Genomic DNA, 19,715 nt, shown 5'->3' with positions numbered 1-19,715 from the left:
TTGTTCTGTCCTTTTGTTTGGTAGTCCTACTTGTCAAAAAAAAGTTTGTTGGATATATATGAATGGGTCAGGTGCAAAATATTTCAGCATTAATTTTATTTAATTATTAAATACGTAAATCAGATTTTAGTTTAGATTTGTTTTTTGAAAGTAAATGCAAAATTCATATAATTGAGGATTTTTGTAATGGGGTGCACATAGAGGACTGTGCACCCTTGTCCACTATCTAAATTACGGGAAGATAATTGATCTTATTGCCATCTTCATATACTTGAGTTGGAATCTAGCTATACTACTAGTCTTATATGCACGCGATTGTTAGGTTATGATTCATATGACAAAACATAAATCATGCGGAAAAACCATAAAGCCAGGAAACATATTATTTACACATAATCATTTAGCATAGTTTAGATGCATACACTTTGTAGCGTGCCTTCCCTAGCTGCGCCCGAACCGAACAAGAACAAGTCTTTAGGACTCCAAGTGTCGTCCCTCCGTAGATAGTCCACAGCACGTCCGGATCCGCCTTAAGCTTGACCAACTAGAATCGCCCTTAAGGTTACTTAGGAATTTTGGCTATTTTGGGTTGCAAGTGTTTGGCTGATTTTGCTTAAAAACCTTACCTTTGAATACTTCAATTGTGTCTATAAATTGTGACCCTAGGCACCTATTTATAGAGATATGGAAAAGGAATTATAATCCTACTAGGATGTGGATTTACTAATTAGAATCCTATTTGAACTCTAAATAATAAATTTAATCTATTAGGATTAGGATTTAATCTTTGCACGAATTCCGATAGGATTAGGATTCGTTACGAACACGAGCGTCGCACGACCACGAGCATCGCACCACCCGCGCAGGCCTTGCGGCCCACACGAGCAGTCGCTGCTCGCAGCCCATGAGCACGCTCAGCGCGCGCGCCAACGGCCTTGCTGGGCCTGGCCTTGCGCTGGGCCTGGCGAGGTTGTGGCAACTCCGTGTTGGGCGCTCGGCTTGCTGGGCGCGGGCCTGGCTTCGTGCTGGGCCTTCGTCTAGCAAGCCTCGTCGATGCTAATTTCGTACGATGCGCTTCCGATTAAATTCCCGATTCCGGAATTCATTTCCGATACGAACAATATTTAGCATTTCCGATTCCGGAATTAATTTCCGTTTCGAACAAATATTTAATATTTCCGTTTCCAGAATTATTTTCCGATTCCGATAATATTTCCGATTCTGACAATATTTCCGTTTCCGGCAATATTTCCGATTCCGGCAATATTTCCATTTCCGATAATATTTTCCGATACGTACCATGTTTCCGTTTCCGGCAACATCTACGACTTGGATAATATTTATATTTCCGATACGATCCATATTTCCGTTTCCGACAATATCATCGTTTCCGGAGTATTCATTTCTTGCTTTGTGACGATCTCAGCTCCCACTGAAACCAAGATCCGTCGATTCCGAAAATCCATAGATGGAGTATTTAATGCCATTAAATACTTGATCCGTTTACGTACTATTTGTGTGACCGTACGGGTTCAGTCAAGAGTAAGCTGTGGATTAAATATCATTAATTCCACTTGAACTGAAGCAGCCTCTAGCTAGGCATTCAGCTCACTTGATCTCACTGAATTATTAACTTGTCAATTAATACTGAACCGCATTTATTAGACTTAATATTAAATGCATACTTGGACCAAGGGCATTATTTCCTTCAGTCTCCCACTTGTCCTTAGGGACAAGTGTGCATTTCCTAATTCCTTTGTCGCTCGATGCTTTCTCTTGAACATAAGGTAAGAGTTGTCATCCTTATTATGTCCAGAGGTGTTTCTCGGTTTCAGAGTTCAACTGATCAAATAAAACAGATAATCATAGCCTATGATTCATCTGAGCACGGCCATGCATTTTACAGTTTCTAGCTCTCCGAGTGGCCTTGTACAACTTTCAGCATCTCATCCCGATTTATGGGAGGACAATCCCAATCTTGCGATCTTGAGATTAGACTTCGTTTGATAGGTGATTACCTGATCGTTGCCTTTATAGCCTCCTTTTACGGTGCGACGGTTGGTCAACGTCAAAGTAACCAGTTCTCAAACAAGTAATCTCAAATCACTCAGGTATTGAGGATTTAGTGTCTAATAATTTTAATGAAATTTACTTATGACAGATTTTCATCTCTTACAGTAAAGTTTCATAGGTCTGTCCGATACTAGTCTTCCCAAAGTAAGTATCTATGCAAATGATTATGACATTGCCATGTCCACATAGTTCAAGAAACATAACTACTAGTCATCTTGCATTCTAGTCGTCTAGCGTTTTCTATGCGTCCTATTTTATAGAAAACTCCGACCAGGGACCATTTTCAACCTTTGACATTCAAGTTCACTTGATAGACATTTCTTAGTCACAGGACTGGTCCTGACAGTCTATCTTGAATATATCGTTAAATTGAAGGGACTCATCATTTAATAAACCACAAATTAAATGGAAAAATGAATTCTATTCATTTATTGTGAATGATTAACCAATAATGTTTTACAAAGAATTAAACTCTAAAACTTTAAAACATTAAACAAGGACATCAAAGCCATTCTCCAATATGCTTGATTCCCATAGCTGCAGTGTGCGAGTTGTGCTTCGCCTGCGGCAGAGGTTTAGTCAATGGATCTGAGATGTTGTCAACAGTTCCAATCTTGCTTATCTCGACTTCTTTTCTTTCAACTAACTCTCGTAGAAGGTGAAATCTACGAAGTACATGCTTGACTCTTTGGTGGTGTCTAGGCTCCTTTGCCTGTGCAATAGCTCCGTTATTATCACAATATAGGGCTATTGGTCCTTTAATGGAGGGGACTACACCAAGTTCGCCTATGAACTTCCTTAGCCATATAGCTTCCTTTGCTGCTTCATGTGCAGCAATGTACTCCGCTTCAGTTGTAGAATCCGCAATGGTGCTTTGCTTAGCACTTTTCCAGCTTACTGCACCTCCGTTGAGGCAGAAGACAAACCCAGACTGTGATCTGAAATCATCCTTGTCGGTTTGGAAACTTGCGTCCGTATAGCCTTTAACAATTAATTCATCATCTCCACCATAGACCAGGAAGTCATCTTTGTGCCTTTTCAGGTACTTCAGAATGTTCTTGGCAGTAGTCCAATGTGCCTCTCCTGGGTCTGACTGGTATCTGCTCGTAGCACTGAGTGCGTACGCAATATCCGGGCGTGTACATATCATAGCATACATTATTGAACCAATCAATGATGCGTATGGAATCCCATTCATTCGTCTACGCTCATCAAGTGTTTTTGGGCACTGAGTCTTGCTTAGAGTCATTCCATGAGACATGGGTAGGTAGCCTCGCTTGGAGTCTGCCATCTTGAACCTTTCAAGCACCTTATTGATATAAGTGCTTTGACTAAGTCCAATCATCTTTTTAGATCTATCTCTGTAAATCTTGATGCCCAATATGTACTGTGCTTCTCCTAGATCCTTCATCGAAAAATATTTCCCAAGCCAAATCTTGACAGAGTTCAACATAGGAATGTCATTTCCGATAAGTAATATGTCATCGACATATAATACTAGGAAAGCAATTTTGCTCCCACTGACCTTCTTGTATACACAAGATTTGTCTGCGTTCTTGATGAAACCAAAGTCACTGACTGCTTCATCAAAACGTATATTCCAGCTCCTTGATGCCTGCTTCAATCCGTAGATTAATTTCTTTAGCTTGCATACCTTTTTAGCATTCTTTGGGTCCTCAAAACCTTCAGGCTGTGTCATAAACACAGTTTCTGTTAAAACGCCGTTTAAGAAAGCGGTTTTGACATCCATCTGCCATATTTCGAAATCGTAATATGTAGCGATTGCTAACATTATCCGAATAGACTTTAGCATTGCAACTGGTGAAAAGGTTTCATCGTAATCCACACCGTGGACTTGCCTGTAACCTTTTGCAACCAATCTAGCTTTGAAAACTTCAAGTTTCCCATCCTTGTCCTTTTTCAGTTTGAAAAGCCATTTGCTTCCAATGGCTTGGTAGCCATCTGGCAAATCGACCAAATCACATACTTGGTTTTCTGACATGGAGTCTAATTCAGATTGCATGGCTTCTTGCCATTGCTTGAAGCTAGGGCTCGTCATAGCTTGTTTGTAAGTCGCAGGTTCATCACTTTCAAGTATTAGAACGTCATAGCTCTCGTTCGTCAAAATACCTAAGTACCTTTCCGGTTGAGATCTATATCTCTGCGATCTACGCGGGGTTACATTTCTAGATTGACCATGATTCTCACCAGATACTTCTAAAGATCTCTGAGTTTCATCCTGAATGTCATCTTGAGCATTCTCTAGAGTTTGTTGTTCGACTCGAATTTCTTCGAGGTTTACTTTTCTCCCACTTGTCATTTTGGAAATGTGATCCTTTTCCAAAAAAGATACCATCTCGAGCAACAAACACCTTGTTCTCAGATGTATTGTAGAAGTAATACCCCTTTGTTTCCTTAGGATAGCCCACAAGGATACATTTGTCAGATTTTGGATGAAGTTTGTCTGAAATTAATCGCTTGACGTATACTTCACATCCCCAAATCTTAAGAAAAGACACATTTGGAGGCTTTCCAAACCATAACTCATATGGAGTCTTTTCAACAGCTTTAGACGAAGCTCTATTTATAGTGAGTGCAGCTGTATTTAGTGCATGTCCCCAAAATTCTATTGGAAGTTCGGCCTGACCCATCATTGACCTAACCATGTCTAGCAAGGTTCTGTTCCTCCGTTCCGACACACCGTTCCATTGTGGTGTTCCAGGAGGAGTCAATTCTGATAGAATTCCACATTCTTTCAAATGGTCATCAAATTCATAGCTCAGATATTCACCGCCTCTATCAGACCGCGGTGCTTTAATCTTCTTGCCTAATTGATTCTCTACTTCACTCTGAAATTCCTTGAATTTGTCAAAGGATTCAGACTTATGCTTCATTAGGTAGACATAACCATATCTACTGAAGTCATCAATGAAAGTGATAAAGTAGCTGAAACCACCTCTAGCATTTGTACTCATTGGTCCACATACATCTGTATCGATTAAACCCAATAGTTCATTTGCTCTTTCTCCAACTTTAGAGAAAGGTTGCTTTGTCATTTTGCCAAGTAAACATGATTCGCATTTACCATAATCCTCTAAGTCAAATGGTTCTAGAATTCTTTCCGTTTGAAGTCTTTCTATGCGTTTCAAGTTAATATGGCCTAATCGACAATGCCACAGATAGGTGAGATCTGAATCATCCTTTTTGGCCTTTTTGGTATTTATGTTATAAACTTGTTTGTCGTGATCTAATAAATAAAGTCCATTGACTAATCTAGCAGATCCATAAAACATCTCTTTAAAATAAAACGAGCAACTATTGTCTTTTATTAAAAAGGAAAATCCCTTAGCATCTAAGCAAGAAACAGAAATGATGTTTTTAGTAAGACTTGGAACATGGAAACACTCTTCCAGTTCCAAAACTAGCCCAGAGGGCAACGACAAATAATAAGTTCCTACAGCTAAAGCAGCAATCCGTGCTCCATTTCCCACTCGTAGGTCGACTTCACCCTTGCTTAACTTTCTACTTCTTCTTAGTCCCTGTGGATTGGAACATAAGTGTGAGCCACAACCTGTATCTAATACCCAAGAAGTTGAATTAGCAAGTATACAGTCTATAACGAAAATACCTGAAGATGGAACGACTGTTCCGTTCTTCTGATCTTCCTTTAGCTTCAAGCAATCTCTCTTCCAATGCCCCTTCTTCTTGCAGTAGAAGCATTCAGATTCAGAAGTGGGTTGACTGACCTTCCTCTTTTCAGATTTGGCTCCAGCTGGTTTCTTAGTTTGGCTGGCCTTGTTGCCACCTTTCTTATCATTCCTCTTCTTTCCAGATTTCTTGAACTTGCCCCCACGCACCATAAGCACATCTTGCTTATCACTTTTGAGCGTCTTTTCAGCGGTCTTCAGCATACCGTGAAGCTCAGTGAGAGTTTTGTCCAGACTATTCATACTGTAGTTCAGTTTGAACTGATCATACCCGCTATGAAGAGAATGGAGGATGGTGTCTATAGCCATTTCCTGAGAAAATTGCTGATCCAGCCGACTCATATTCTCAATGAGTCCAATCATTTTGAGAACATGTGGACTTACGGGCTCGCCTTTCTTAAGCTTGGTCTCAAGAATTTGCCTATGAGTCTCGAATCTTTCGACTCGAGCCAGATCTTGGAACATGTTATTTAACTCACTGATGATCGTGAAAGCATCTGAGTTGATGAACGTTTTCTGCAGATCTGCACTCATGGTGGCGAGCATTAGACATTTCACATCCTTGTTGGCATCAATCCAACGATTGAGGGTTGCCTGAGTGACCCCGTCGCCTGCGGCTTCGGGCATCGCCTCTTCCAGGACATACTCCTTTTCTTCCTGCATAAGAACTATTTGCAAGTTCCTTTGCCAGTCAAGGAAGTTTTTCCCGTTCAACTTCTCCTTTTCGAGAATTGACCGAATGTTGAATGAATTGTTGTTTGCCATAGTTAAAACTACAATTGAAAAGAATAAACAAATAAATAACCATTCACAGTTTCTCTTAATAAACTTAAATTCTAGCATACATGCATAATTCAATGTTCATTAAGCATTTTATTCAAGTTATGTGTTCCGGCAGGTGTGAATAAAATGATTCCAAGACCCTAAAACCATTGAAGAATTAAGCACATTATGTATTTTGACTCAATTCTAAAACATTTTAGGTAAGCAAAAACCTTTTGCTAATAGTCTAGAAACTACTCTTGGTTGATAGGTACGTCTAAGAACTTATTAGGTAAACCTATCGATTTTGCCACGACATAAAAGGACTCCTTACTTATATCGTTGAGTTTCACCAAAACTAACATGTACTCACAATTATTTGTGTACCTTACCCCTTTAGGACCAATAAGTAACACCTCGCTGAGCGAAAACTATTACTAGATTGATGTAAAGGATATCCAAGTAAGTGTTTATTTTGGCATGGCACCTTTTAACTCAATTTTTAAGTTTGGAACTTAAGGCTCTTACTATGTTGGTTAGATTTTAAGTGAACTAAAATCCTTAATCATGCAACATAATCAAGCCACAATCTCATGCATAATTAAGACATATTTAAAGCAATAAATAACTTAAAGCATGCATAAGATAAATGTGATCTAGTATGGCCCGACTTCATCTTGAAGCTTCAACTTCAAAGTCCGTCTCGAAAATGGAAACTTCGTCTTGAATTTCACCGTGGGAGACGCCATTTTCTTCAAATAGGATAAGCTATAATTAAACTAATTACAACTATTTGATGGTACGCAGACCATATTTAAATTGAAAAACAAATTTGGTGCATTAGACCAATTACATTCAAATTAATGGTGTTCAGACCATATTTTCTATCCTATTTGGGCCATACTAGTCACTTCATAACTTGCAAAACAGTACATAATACAATATATACCATTCATCCATTCATTATCATGAATGGTCCACATAGCTGGTTAGTGCATCACATAAATATTTGCAGCAATTAATCAAGGGCACCAATAATCTACCAATTATTAAGTCCTTATTAATTCTAATCAAGTTGTTTAACCTTAAAGGATTTGTATACCTAATCAAGAGTTTATGACTAAAAATGCTCCCACTTAAACCAATAAATTCATATGCTTTACTAATTTTAAACATAAAAATGTATTTCTAGTCTAACCGGAAACATACAAATTTAATTAAAATTTAAAGCTCATATAAATTTATAATCGAATCCATTAATTTAATTTATTTCAGTTGAATTAAACGAATTTAAATTAATTCAAGATTTAATTTTAGTAAAATAATTAGTATAAATAAAATTTATAATAATTATAATATTCAAAATTAAAATCCAAGAAAACAATTTAAATTACGAATTTTAAAATTAATTAAAATCGTTTCCGAACTGAAAATCAAAATTAAATTCAAAGCGCATCAATCGGGTCAAGACGAGGCCATGGGCTCGCGCCCATGCCCCGTCGAGTCCACGAGGCAGCATCGCCCCTCACGAGTGATCGCACAGCAAGGCACGAGCAGCAGCCACGCGCAAAAGCAAGCCAAGCCACGCTTGCGCGCAGCATTGCTCGCTGGCTTCGTAGCGCAACAGCTGCTTGGCGAGGCTGAGCGAGGCAGCGCTCGTGCTGCGAGGCATCCCTCGCTGCCCGCGCGCGCGCCTGCCTTACTCGCTCGCCTTGCTTCTTCGCCCATCCGCCCATGCCTCATCGCAGCACTCGACGCAAGGCAGGGCCACTGCCTTGTGCTCGCGTGCCACTCGTCTTGCTCGTTGCATTCGTACCGCATGGGCGACGAGCTCCCTTGCTCGTCGTCGCATGCCCGCACTATACAACACCCCTTAAGGGTAACACGTAGCATCCATTGCTTTGTGCGTGCAAGTCTTATGAGCGGATTTCATAAAAATTAAAACTTTTATTTCCAAAATTAATGACAAATTAATAAATCATATTAATTTCATAATTTTAGGGCGAAAAATTGAAAATCAATTAATTTCTGATTAACATGGATTCAAATCTAGGTCATAAAAATTTAAAATTTAACATAAATTAACAATTTTTATGGTGGTTTTTAATCATTGGTACCTAATTAAATTATTAATTAATTATGAAAATCAAATCAATTCTAAATTATTCGAATTTCAACAAATTAATCATAATTACAAATTAGGTTGTATAATTAACAAGGCTAGGCATTCAAACTTGTTAAACATATACAGTAGGTCAATCAAATAGTCAAGATTTATCAACAAGAATCGCAAATATTTAATTTAACATCTTAAATTTACAAACTTTTGCGTTCGAAAAACTAAAACCTCCGAAAAGTCATAGTTAGGCTTCGAATTTGGGAATTCTGGATTTCGGCAAAAATTACTATTTTTGTCAAAATTTTAGAATGCCTTTTACATGCGGAATTGACACAAAAATCACTCGATTTGATTGAGTAACGAACATTCTGCCGAAAAACTGCGTACATATAATTAAATAAACGCAATTTGCAATTAATTAACAATTACGAAAATTAATCACCCCTTTTAATTCCTTGAAAATTTGTAATATTTAACCATGTTTATGCAATTTAGATTATGAAAATAATAAGAGGCTCGTGATACCACTGTTAGGTTATGATTCATATGACAAAACATAAATCATGCGGAAAAACCATAAAGCCAGGAAACATATTATTTACACATAATCATTTAGCATAGTTTAGATGCATACACTTTGTAGCGTGCCTTCCCTAGCTGCGCCCGAACCGAACAAGAACAAGTCTTTAGGACTCCAAGTGTCGTCCCTCCGTAGATAGTCCACAGCACGTCCGGATCCGCCTTAAGCTTGACCAACTAGAATCGCCCTTAAGGTTACTTAGGAATTTCGGCTATTTTGGGCTGCAAGTGTTTGGCTGATTTTGCTTAAAAACCTTACCTTTGAATACTTCAATTGTGTCTATAAATTGTGACCCTAGGCACCTATTTATAGAGATATGGAAAAGGAATTATAATCCTACTAGGATGTGGATTTACTAATTAGAATCCTATTTGAACTCTAAATAATAAATTTAATCTATTAGGATTAGGATTTAATCTTTGCACGAATTCCGATAGGATTAGGATTCGTTACGAACACGAGCGTCGCACGACCACGAGCATCGCACCACCCGCGCAGGCCTTGCGGCCCACACGAGCAGTCTCTGCTCGCAGCCCATGAGCACGCTCAGCGCGCGCGCCAACGGCCTTGCTGGGCTTGGCCTTGCGGTGGGCCTGGCGAGGCTGTGGCAGCTCCGTGTTGGGCGCTCGGCTTGCTGGGCGCGGGCCTGGCTTCGTGCTGGGCCTTCGTCTAGCAAGCCTCGTCCGATGCTAATTTCGTACGATGCGCTTCCGATTAAATTCCCGGTTCCGGAATTCATTTCCGATACGAACAATATTTAATATTTCCGATTCCGGAATTAATTTCCGTTTCGAACAAATATTTAATATTTCCGTTTCCGGAATTATTTTCCGATTCCGATAATATTTCCGATTCTGACAATATTTCCGTTTCCGGCAATATTTCCGATTCCGGCAATATTTCCATTTCTGATAATATTTTCCGATACGTACCATGTTTCCGTTTCCGGAAACATCTACGACTTGGATAATATTTATATTTCCGATACGATCCATATTTCCGTTTCCGGCAATATCATCGTTTCCGGAATATTCATTTCTTGCTTTGTGACGATCTCAGCTCCCACTGAAACCAAGATCCGTCGATTCCGAATATCCATAGATGGAGTATTTAATGCCATTAAATACTTGATCCGTTTACGTACTATTTGTGTGACCCTACGGGTTCAGTCAAGAGTAAGTTGTGGATTAATATCATTAATTCCACTTGAACTGAAGCGACCTCTAGCTAGGCATTCAGCTCACTTGATCTCACTGAATTATTAACTTGTCAATTAATACTGAACCGCATTTATTAGACTTAATATTAAATGCATACTTGGACCAAGGGCATTATTTCCTTCAGCGATGCGTGCGAAAATGTATAAAAAAACATATTCCGTTCAAAATAGTATGATTCCGTTGTTTATTTTATTCACAATGTGTTTGTCTAACCACACACCCCTCCACTCAATAGATTTACAGTATATAACCAACATGGTAAGAATGTTTTGGATTAATGATCTCCGTATCTGATTATTGAGGTCAAATTAGAATAATTAGTTCCATAGTCCTTGCAGTAACATCTACAACTCTATTTAGAAGCTCAACAAACGATGTGTAGGAAAGTAGGGAGAATCATTACAATTAATCATATGACATCAGAGTTTAGTTATTTTAATCTAACAGCCTTTAAATGAATCTTTTGGTTTGTAGGAAATTGTAGGAAAAGCTTTCTAAAAATCTTTGACTGCATTATAGAAGCTTCTAGGCTTTTTCCTTTCAGCTGCTGACTTCACAGTTGTTTGTATGAGGACTTGAGAAAGTTGTTGAGCTGCAACTGCTTTACTCGAGTCTACATATGTTGAGATGTTGGCTGCTTGTGAAAAGCTTGTGTCGCAGCTGAACATACAGAAACAAATTAAACCCGAGAATAGAAAGCAAAGAAATGAAAATGAATGATACGCAATAAGGAATCTTAAGTTCAACGTGACAACCAAATTGTAATTGCTTTCGGAGGCAACATAATTAACAATCCATGATTCACAAAAGTTTCAACATCAATGATACTATCAAGTTTCTTTCCCAGAGTACTGCATAACTGGTGAATAACGCAAATCTGATCCTACAAATTGCAAAACAATACTTCCTCTATAAGACTTGTCACATCCAGAAACTTTGTACTAGAATCAAAAGGCTTTAAATGATTTACCGTTGAGTAAGAGAGAGTTTCCAAACCACTGTCAGCTAGCAGCTCTCTTCGTTTCTGAAAGTCGGCTGGTATGCTTCTAATATCCCTGCTGAAATCCTTGTTTGAGAAAGCTTTATATGCGGACTGTGTTCAGTACACTAATGACCAGGTTACCAGGTTAAAAACCCATTCCAAACAGCCTAAGCTTGGTTAAACTTCTGTAGGAAAAAAGTACTGTAAATAAATTACAAATTGAACATTATCAGACGAAGGCATCGAGTACGTAAAAAGGAGTAGGTATCGCTCCATTGAGGATGAATGATTTCTTCAAAATTGTAATGAAGTAATTCTTATCTAATTATCCCTTGTGGGTGGTGGGGGTGGAACCGTGGAAGGATGAGTACTCAGCAGATTAAAAATCAAGCAAGAAGGTATAGAAGAGTAGGTGTTGGGGAAGAGGGATAATCTCAAACAGGCTTCAGTTACTAAAGAAGTAAAGACTTTAGTCGATAATGCATTCTGCTGGAAAATCCTCTAACAACTTTAGGTCCTGGTGTCATAATTACTGACTAAATTTCATCTGGCTAAATCATGTGCATGCTTATTCATACTACTTGTCCACTGTCATATCAAACATTCAATATAGACAACAAAAGAAGTAGATAATTGTCTAAGTAGATAAAATGTTAGCCATACAGACCACTGCATCAACAATTATCTCCACTTCGACCTTTATCAGTGTTCCAACAGTTCCAGCTTCAAAATTAAAAATAAAATAAATCCTCAATTATCAATCAAACCCAAAGTAAACATTGACATTCCTACTTGGGCCTGCAATTAGAGGATCAAACCCACGATCTGCGGAACCCAATGAATCACCGTGATCGCTCTATCTAGTCTACTCCACCACTATTTTAACTCATTGTTCTATCAATAACCCGGTGATTTAGTTCCAAACACCCTTATCCAACAATTCTGATGAAGAGTCTTGTTATTACACTATATTGGATTAACTTTGTTCTGCATAAATTTTGACATCTTATCTGAGATAAGTAGTCACTTATTCTGGTTCATGGTCAAACAACAGAAAATATTTATACAGTGCTAAGGCTTTATTCTTTTCACCAGAGCACCCCCACTAACAAAAACATCATCAACATAAAAAGAGCAAATTGAAATAAAATTGCCATATTTCTAGCTTTTGAAGGGGAAAAGTGAGGAATTTACTATAAATAACTAAAAAAATTGTAAAAGAAAAAAATAACAACCCCCACGATAAACAAATAGAAGATCAAAGAAAAACAATATTATAACAAAAAAGTTTATCAAAATTGGGGAATAGAAAGGGGAGATTATTGAAAATTACCAACAAGAGAGGTGAGATAAGTTGAAAATGATCGAGATAATAAAGAAGAGATCCTTCTGCTTGCCATTTCAAATTATTGTCGGAATACTCGATCTCGGTTGCTGCATCATTTCGCACCCAGTAATTTTGAGAGAAAACCAAATCAGGGAAAAATCAATTAAGGAGTATAATTTAAATGTAGATGAATTATGAAAATTATCGATGGTATGAAGCTTGTGTTGAACAACCATGACCCGACTGATCCCATGGTGGTTGCCATTGTTAAAATGACACGTTCAAGTATGACTTCAGACAATCCATAGTGGTTCCTTTATCCGACACGCTTCTCTTAGCGATCCAGGTCCATCATCTAATTAAAGAAACACCCAGAAACTACAATTACTATCATATCAACAATTATTCATAGAAATTCTCAACCTTATAATAACAAAAATAATCCACATAAACCACCTTAACACTCAAAATCCCTTATCAAACCTAACAAAAAAGAGTAATTTGCAGGAAGAAAACATGTGAAACAGAAGAATACTGAGATCTAAACTTTTAAACGGGATCAATTGATACCTTGTATTTGACAATCTCCTCCCTAACTTCCTTCAAATCACCCTTGGTAAATATCAACCCAACATTTCCCTACAAAAATCCAAACAAAATCCAATCGCCACGATCTACTTCTGATTTCAATCAAGGTATACCAAATCATAGTTTAACCATAGATTATTTATGCTAAACAATCTAGTCTGAGTAAATCCGTACAATTAACAATACTGGCTCTTTCTTTATCTGCAAATATTAGTCAAAACATCCCAACACCTAATTTAGGCCACTTGCTCAAGAGTAATTGCAAATTTTTAGAAATTAACCCTAACAAAAGAATAATAGCAAACACAAAATTTTCAAATCAATGCATCTATTCAATTCAAGAATAGAAAGATATCAAATCAACAAAAGTGAATTGTCGAATTCATCACAAATTTCGTTCTTGAACAAATTGAAGAATAAAAAACCTAAAAGAATAATTGCAGATTTTAGTTAAAACATCCAACACCTAATGTAGGCCACTTGCTCGAGAGTAATTGCAGATTTTAGAAATTTACCCTAACAAAAGAATAATAGCAAACACAAAATTATCAAATCAAAATGTATCTATTCAATTCAAGAATGCAAACAGATCAAATCAACAACAGCGAAATGTCGAATTCATAATAAATTTCGTTGTTGAACAAATTGAAGATTCAAAAAATTCAAATGTGCAATATTTTTAACATTTTTTCAAATTTTAGAAATTCCAAAAAGTTGCGACGGTTGCGACCTCAGTTACTGCATCATACTCGTTCTCCTTCAAATTATCGCCGAAAAACCGCCATTAAAGAAGAAATTAAGCTTCAAGAGATCGAAAACGCAAATTTGCAGAGAAATTAAGCAAATACTTAAGAGAGAAATTTAGGTTAAAAACTTGGTGTGAGGAGGAAGAACAGATATGGAATTGAGATCGCAAGCTTTGTTATTCTTCAACTTCATCTAGTCTCTATTTAAACGATCAGAGTACGAATCGTGAAATCGCCATCATTACGGAGAAAAAGCATGGAGGAGGAGGAAGAACGGTTTAGAGGACAGAGGAAGGAGGGAGGAGAGGGGCTGTTGCACGGCTGCCCAATTAGGTGGGAGGAGAGAGAGAACCCTAGAAACGAAGGTGAGAGGGGAGAAAAGTGGGAGGGGGAGAGATGCTCAGCAAAGTCAATACCGATTAACAACAAAAAAGGTTATTTTCATCTTTTTGTTAATGGACACGAAAAGTGGTGTTACTGAATTTCCCCTCCCCTCTTGGCTTATATAATAGAGATAGAGATTATTAAATCGCCAAGGTAAGTCATGGCATGCTGCCACGTGTCACCTTCTCTAAAGATGACAAGGCGTCACATCAACAATGACACGGAGGAAGTGTGTTTGCTTTTAATACTGATACACAAAATGGTTTAGTCAGGGTTCGAACATGGAACCAACAAGAAATATAGTAGAAAGGTTTCCATCTTAGCTATACTATTGTTTATGCATTTTAACTCTATTTAAATATGCTTAAGTGGGATAGGATTAATGTGTATTTATATTATTTTACACGTGTTTGTGTTATTTGCTAATTTTCACAGCATAGTGATTGCAAGAACATTTAATTCCGTTACCATTATTAAAAATGGTTTCGAATAATTACTACACTTTAGTTTGTCCATTTTCCACATATAATAGAACATTTTTTTAATTCATTAGTCAACAATTGGGTTAGCATATATGGATCATAACATATATACAAAATATTTAATTATTAGATATTAGACATTAGACATGATTTACAAAAAACCCAAAAAGGGAAGAAAACTCTTACTAAAGAATGATCTACATACAATACATCACATCCAAATAAAATAAACAATTGTCGCATAGTTTTTATTATATAAGGAAGTCAAACTCGCATCAAAACACATGTAAACAGTGCGTAGAAAAATATTTCATATAGTTTTCAACTTTTTAACCCGGGGCATACAATACATTACATCCAAATAAAATAAACGATTTCCGGATAGTTTTTATTAAAAAAAGAAGTCAAACTCGCATACGCAACACATGTAAACCGTGCGTAGAAAAATATTTCGTATAGTTTTAACTTTGTAACCCGGGGCATCGCCCGGGACACACACTAGTTAGCTTTTGATATCAACAAATACTCTATTTTAGCTAGCTACGTATTGGAGTTGCATCATTAGCTATTCAGCTACGTATTGGAGTTTAATTTGCACCTTCCTTTACCAAGCAATGCCTTGGCTTAGTAGAAAGGATTCTACCTTCCAACCAAAAGGTTGGGGGTTCAATTCCCACCAGGGGCACTTTGAGGGAGGGTTCCCCTTATCATTCCCCCAACTCTCAAAGTGTCTAGCCTGCTAACCCGTGCGGGGTTCTGACCCGGTAGGGCACTTCATCTTACCTTAAAAAACAAATTGCACCTTCCTTTTCAAATTACTCCATTTTACTTTGAATCTAAAATGCTCCCTCCATCCCTTTTTGTTTTTTACGTATTCCATTCAAGTTATCCATTTTGTTCTTTACATTGAGAAAATTTCCTGTCATATTATCACATAAAGGCCTTACTATTTTGTCAAAATTTGTGAACAATTATTATTTCAACTAGTTAAATTTATTAGGACATTTAATCTCACACTTTTACATTTGGGGCATTAAATATTTCACTTTTTTTCCAATGTCAATTTTTTTGACAAGTGTGAAAATATTATAAATAAACGCAATTTGAATTATTTAAATAAACAAATAAAAAAATCTCAATCCACATTAATTATTCGTTAAATCGCATGTATGATGCCAAACGTAAAGCACAAAAAGAGAAGGAGGAGTAACATTCTACATGTCGTACTATGATTATGTTAATCTCTTGAATTATGAATTCATAACTTCTTTTTTTCCGGCTATGTTGTTTTAACATCTCCTATCTTCCATGGTTGGTTCTGTTAGGCTGACTACTCCGTACTATTTTATGGCGAAGCGCGCTACGTTGAGAATTGAGAGTTGAGACACAAGGAAGCCAGGGCCCATGTCATCATTCAAAATAAATTGAGATTGTGTTTGCCTAAGCCCATTTCTTTTTAAAAGTTGAACAATTTACAAACCTAAAGCCGCTTAATTATGATCGTCCACTCGTCCTAACTCACAGAGTCACAGCCCAACAACACAAGGAAAATAACCCTTAACGGTTGTACCCGAGTACAACCAGAACTAAACATGACGTACTTGTATCGTTTGTTCTTTCTTGTTGTACTGTTTGTTCTTTCATGTTGTTTTTAAATTCATCATAAAATTATCAGCGCGTTTTCTGTCAGGCGGCCTGACGGCCACGCGCCTGTCAGTCCGCTGACTCCCCCACGCGCGCGTGGGCTTCACGCGCTACATAAATACGAAATCTCATATATTTTTCTCTCCCCTTCCTCTTTCCTCCTTCCTTCTTCGACAACAGCGAAATCCTTTCTCAAACCCTAATCTAATTTCGCAAAATTCTTCAGCTTGCTCCGCCGCAATCGCCGCCAACAACTTTCAGATCCGACATGGGCGACGGCGGCTATGAGCAATTTCAACCACCAATATCGATATTTCCGCCACAATCGCCGCCGACAACTTTCAGATCAGACATGGCCGACGGCTTTCAACCACCACCACCATTATTTCCGCCACAATTTCAACAACCAACACAGATATTTCCGCCACAATTTCAACCACCGAGTTTTCAACCTCGCCACCTTCAATATTCTCCTCGATTTCTAACACCACCGAATTTTCAACCTCGCCACCTTCAACATCCTCGATTTCTACCACCACCGATTTTTCAACCTCGCGACCGTCATCCTCCTCCTCGTTTTCAACCTCCTGCGCGATTTGATAACCCTAACCAAAGCGACCTTCATCATCCTCCTCGATTTCAACCTCCTGCCCGTTTTGATAACCATAATCAAAGCGATCTTCATCCTCCTTCTCGATTTCAACCTTTTGCGCGATTTGATAACCCTAATCAAAGGGATTTTACAACAATGCAGCAAGTAACTACTAAAACAAGTTCTGGAACAAAGGAAAATACATCTGAAACAAGTTCTGCAACAACAGGAGAAACAACATCAGCTTATTTTTCAGGTTTTAAATTAATTTAATGAATATAGTTAACTAATTGATTACTTGTCGTAACTAATTAGATTGTGCAATTAACTAAGTGGCTAAAAAACTAAACAAATTGGTTTAAAATAAAGTAATGAATGTCAAAGTATAACTAATTGCTTTGAAAGAATCACTAACTGGTAAAAATAGTTAACTAATTGGATAATAAACTAAATAATATATCAAGGAACTTTTAATTTAAATAAATCACTGATTTATTTAAAAACTTAACTAATTAATATCAATACTAAACTAATTTTTTTTAATGCTACTTTTCAATTTTCATTTTTCACTAAGTTAACCATTACCATCAATTAGTTAACCTTTTCCACCAAATAGTTAACTTTTTGAAGCAATTAGTTAACCTTTTCCACCAAATAGTTAACTTTTATCATCAATTAGTTAACTTTTATCATCAATTAGTTAACTTTTATCATCAATTAGTTAACTTGTACCATCAATTAGTTAAGTTGTTCCCTCAATTAGTTAACTTTTATCATCAATTAGTTAACTTTTATCATCAATTAGTTAACTTGTTCTCTCAATTAGTTAACTTGTTCCCTCAATTAGTTAACTAATTGATTTCATTTTCAAAAGTTAAGTTAGTGTAATTATTGTTGATGACTATATTTAACTAATATTGTTAACCTAAAAGTAGTTAACTTTTTGCATCAATTAGTTAACCTAACCATCCATTAGTTAAAAAATTCTTAACTAATTGGTTCCACTGCGTAACTAAATAGAAGATTTATTTAACTAATTGATTGCAGAATAAAAATTAAAAAAAAATTAATCAAAAAACATTGTAGTTCAATTGGTTAACTAATTTCCTCAATTATGTAACTAATTAGTTTCTTTTTTTAACTATTACTTTTGTTCATTTTACATGTTCAAACGATATTTGGAACGATTTAACAGAGGATGATATTAGAGGACCTTTGACTGGATATACTGGCACAGTAGATGAACTACATGAACTTTATGACAAACATTCAATACTTCTTGGATTTTCAATAAGAAAAAATACATTAAGGAGAGATCAAAAAACGGGAGAGATAAAGGAAAGATACTTTTGTTGTTCAAAGGAAGGAAAGAGAAAGGAAAACACAAAGAACACAAAGAAAGAAGAAGCAACTGTATCAAGTGAGAGCAAACAGAAAGGGCAGTCAAAGAACCCAAGGCAGCAAAACCTTACTAGAACAGGGTGCAACGCATCTATACGATTGAAGTTACAAAAGGATGGAAAGTTTATAGTCTTTCATCATGTTATAGAACACAATCATGCCTTAACAAGAGAGTCACTGCAAAACTTTGAAAGGTACAAAACAAAATACAAGTAATTAGTTAAACATTCAATATATTTAGTTAGGCTTTGACATTAATTACTTAAGCGTTTAAATAATTTTGTTTTAATAATAAACTAGATAAAACAGTTACTTACTTTTTTCCATCAATTACTTAACTTTTTTCATAAATTAGTTAACCTTTTCCATGCATTAGTTAACTTTTTAAAACATTTAGTTAACGTTTTGCATCAATTAGTTTACTTTTTGCCTCAATTACTTACTTTCTAAAACCATTAATTAACTTTTTCATCAATTAGTTAACTTTTTCAATCAATTAGTTACGTTTTTGCATGAATTAGGTAACTTTTATTTTAATAATATATTAGTTATTTACCTTTTACAACAAATAGTTAACTTTTTGCATATATTAGTTAACTTTTACAATCTATAAGTTAACCTTTTCCATCAATTAGTTAACTTTTTGCAGCAATTAGTTAACTAATTGCATCAATTAGTTAACTAATTGAATTTGATATTTCACTAATTGAATTTAATGCTTAACTAATATATTGAATTAGCTTGACTGACTTATGAAATATACCAAGTAAATAATTCAAAATAAGCTCCTAATAAATATATATATACCAAAAGAGCTACTTGCCCAAAATATTCAAAGATTACATTTCTGTTTTAAAGGACCTATTGCTCAAAATATATCAACCAAACAGAGCAGTTAATAAAAATATTCACATATTAAATTGTTTACTAAATAACAACTAAAAACAACCTGATAGATAAGTTTACTGATTAACTGGAAGGTGGCTTATGATGAACAACTTTTGGTCTCTTTTGTTTCGGTGCAAGAGTAGCTTTGTTTTGATCCATATCAGAGAATGGCACTGCTTCTACTGTTGGCACTGCTTCAGCTGCTGCCACTGGTTCGTTG

At 36.5% G+C, this 19,715-nt stretch overlaps 1 protein-coding gene across 1 annotated transcript; it reads left to right on the top strand.

The window, feature by feature from the left end:
* The first annotated feature begins 16,882 nt into the window (after window positions 1-16,882).
* On the top strand, window positions 16,883-18,823 carry LOC130467655 (uncharacterized). The gene is made up of 2 exons (XM_056836230.1): window positions 16,883-17,462; window positions 18,402-18,823. Exons 1-2 carry the CDS (start codon window positions 16,883-16,885, stop codon window positions 18,821-18,823), a joined length of 1,002 nt encoding a protein of 333 aa, XP_056692208.1.
* The last annotated feature ends 892 nt before the right edge of the window (window positions 18,824-19,715 follow it).

The sequence above is a fragment of the Spinacia oleracea genome, chromosome 2, assembly GCF_020520425.1.
Source record: "Spinacia oleracea cultivar Varoflay chromosome 2, BTI_SOV_V1, whole genome shotgun sequence".
In the NCBI taxonomy this organism is placed as follows: domain Eukaryota; kingdom Viridiplantae; phylum Streptophyta; class Magnoliopsida; order Caryophyllales; family Amaranthaceae; genus Spinacia; species Spinacia oleracea.
This window is presented reverse-complemented; position numbering and strand designations above follow the sequence as displayed.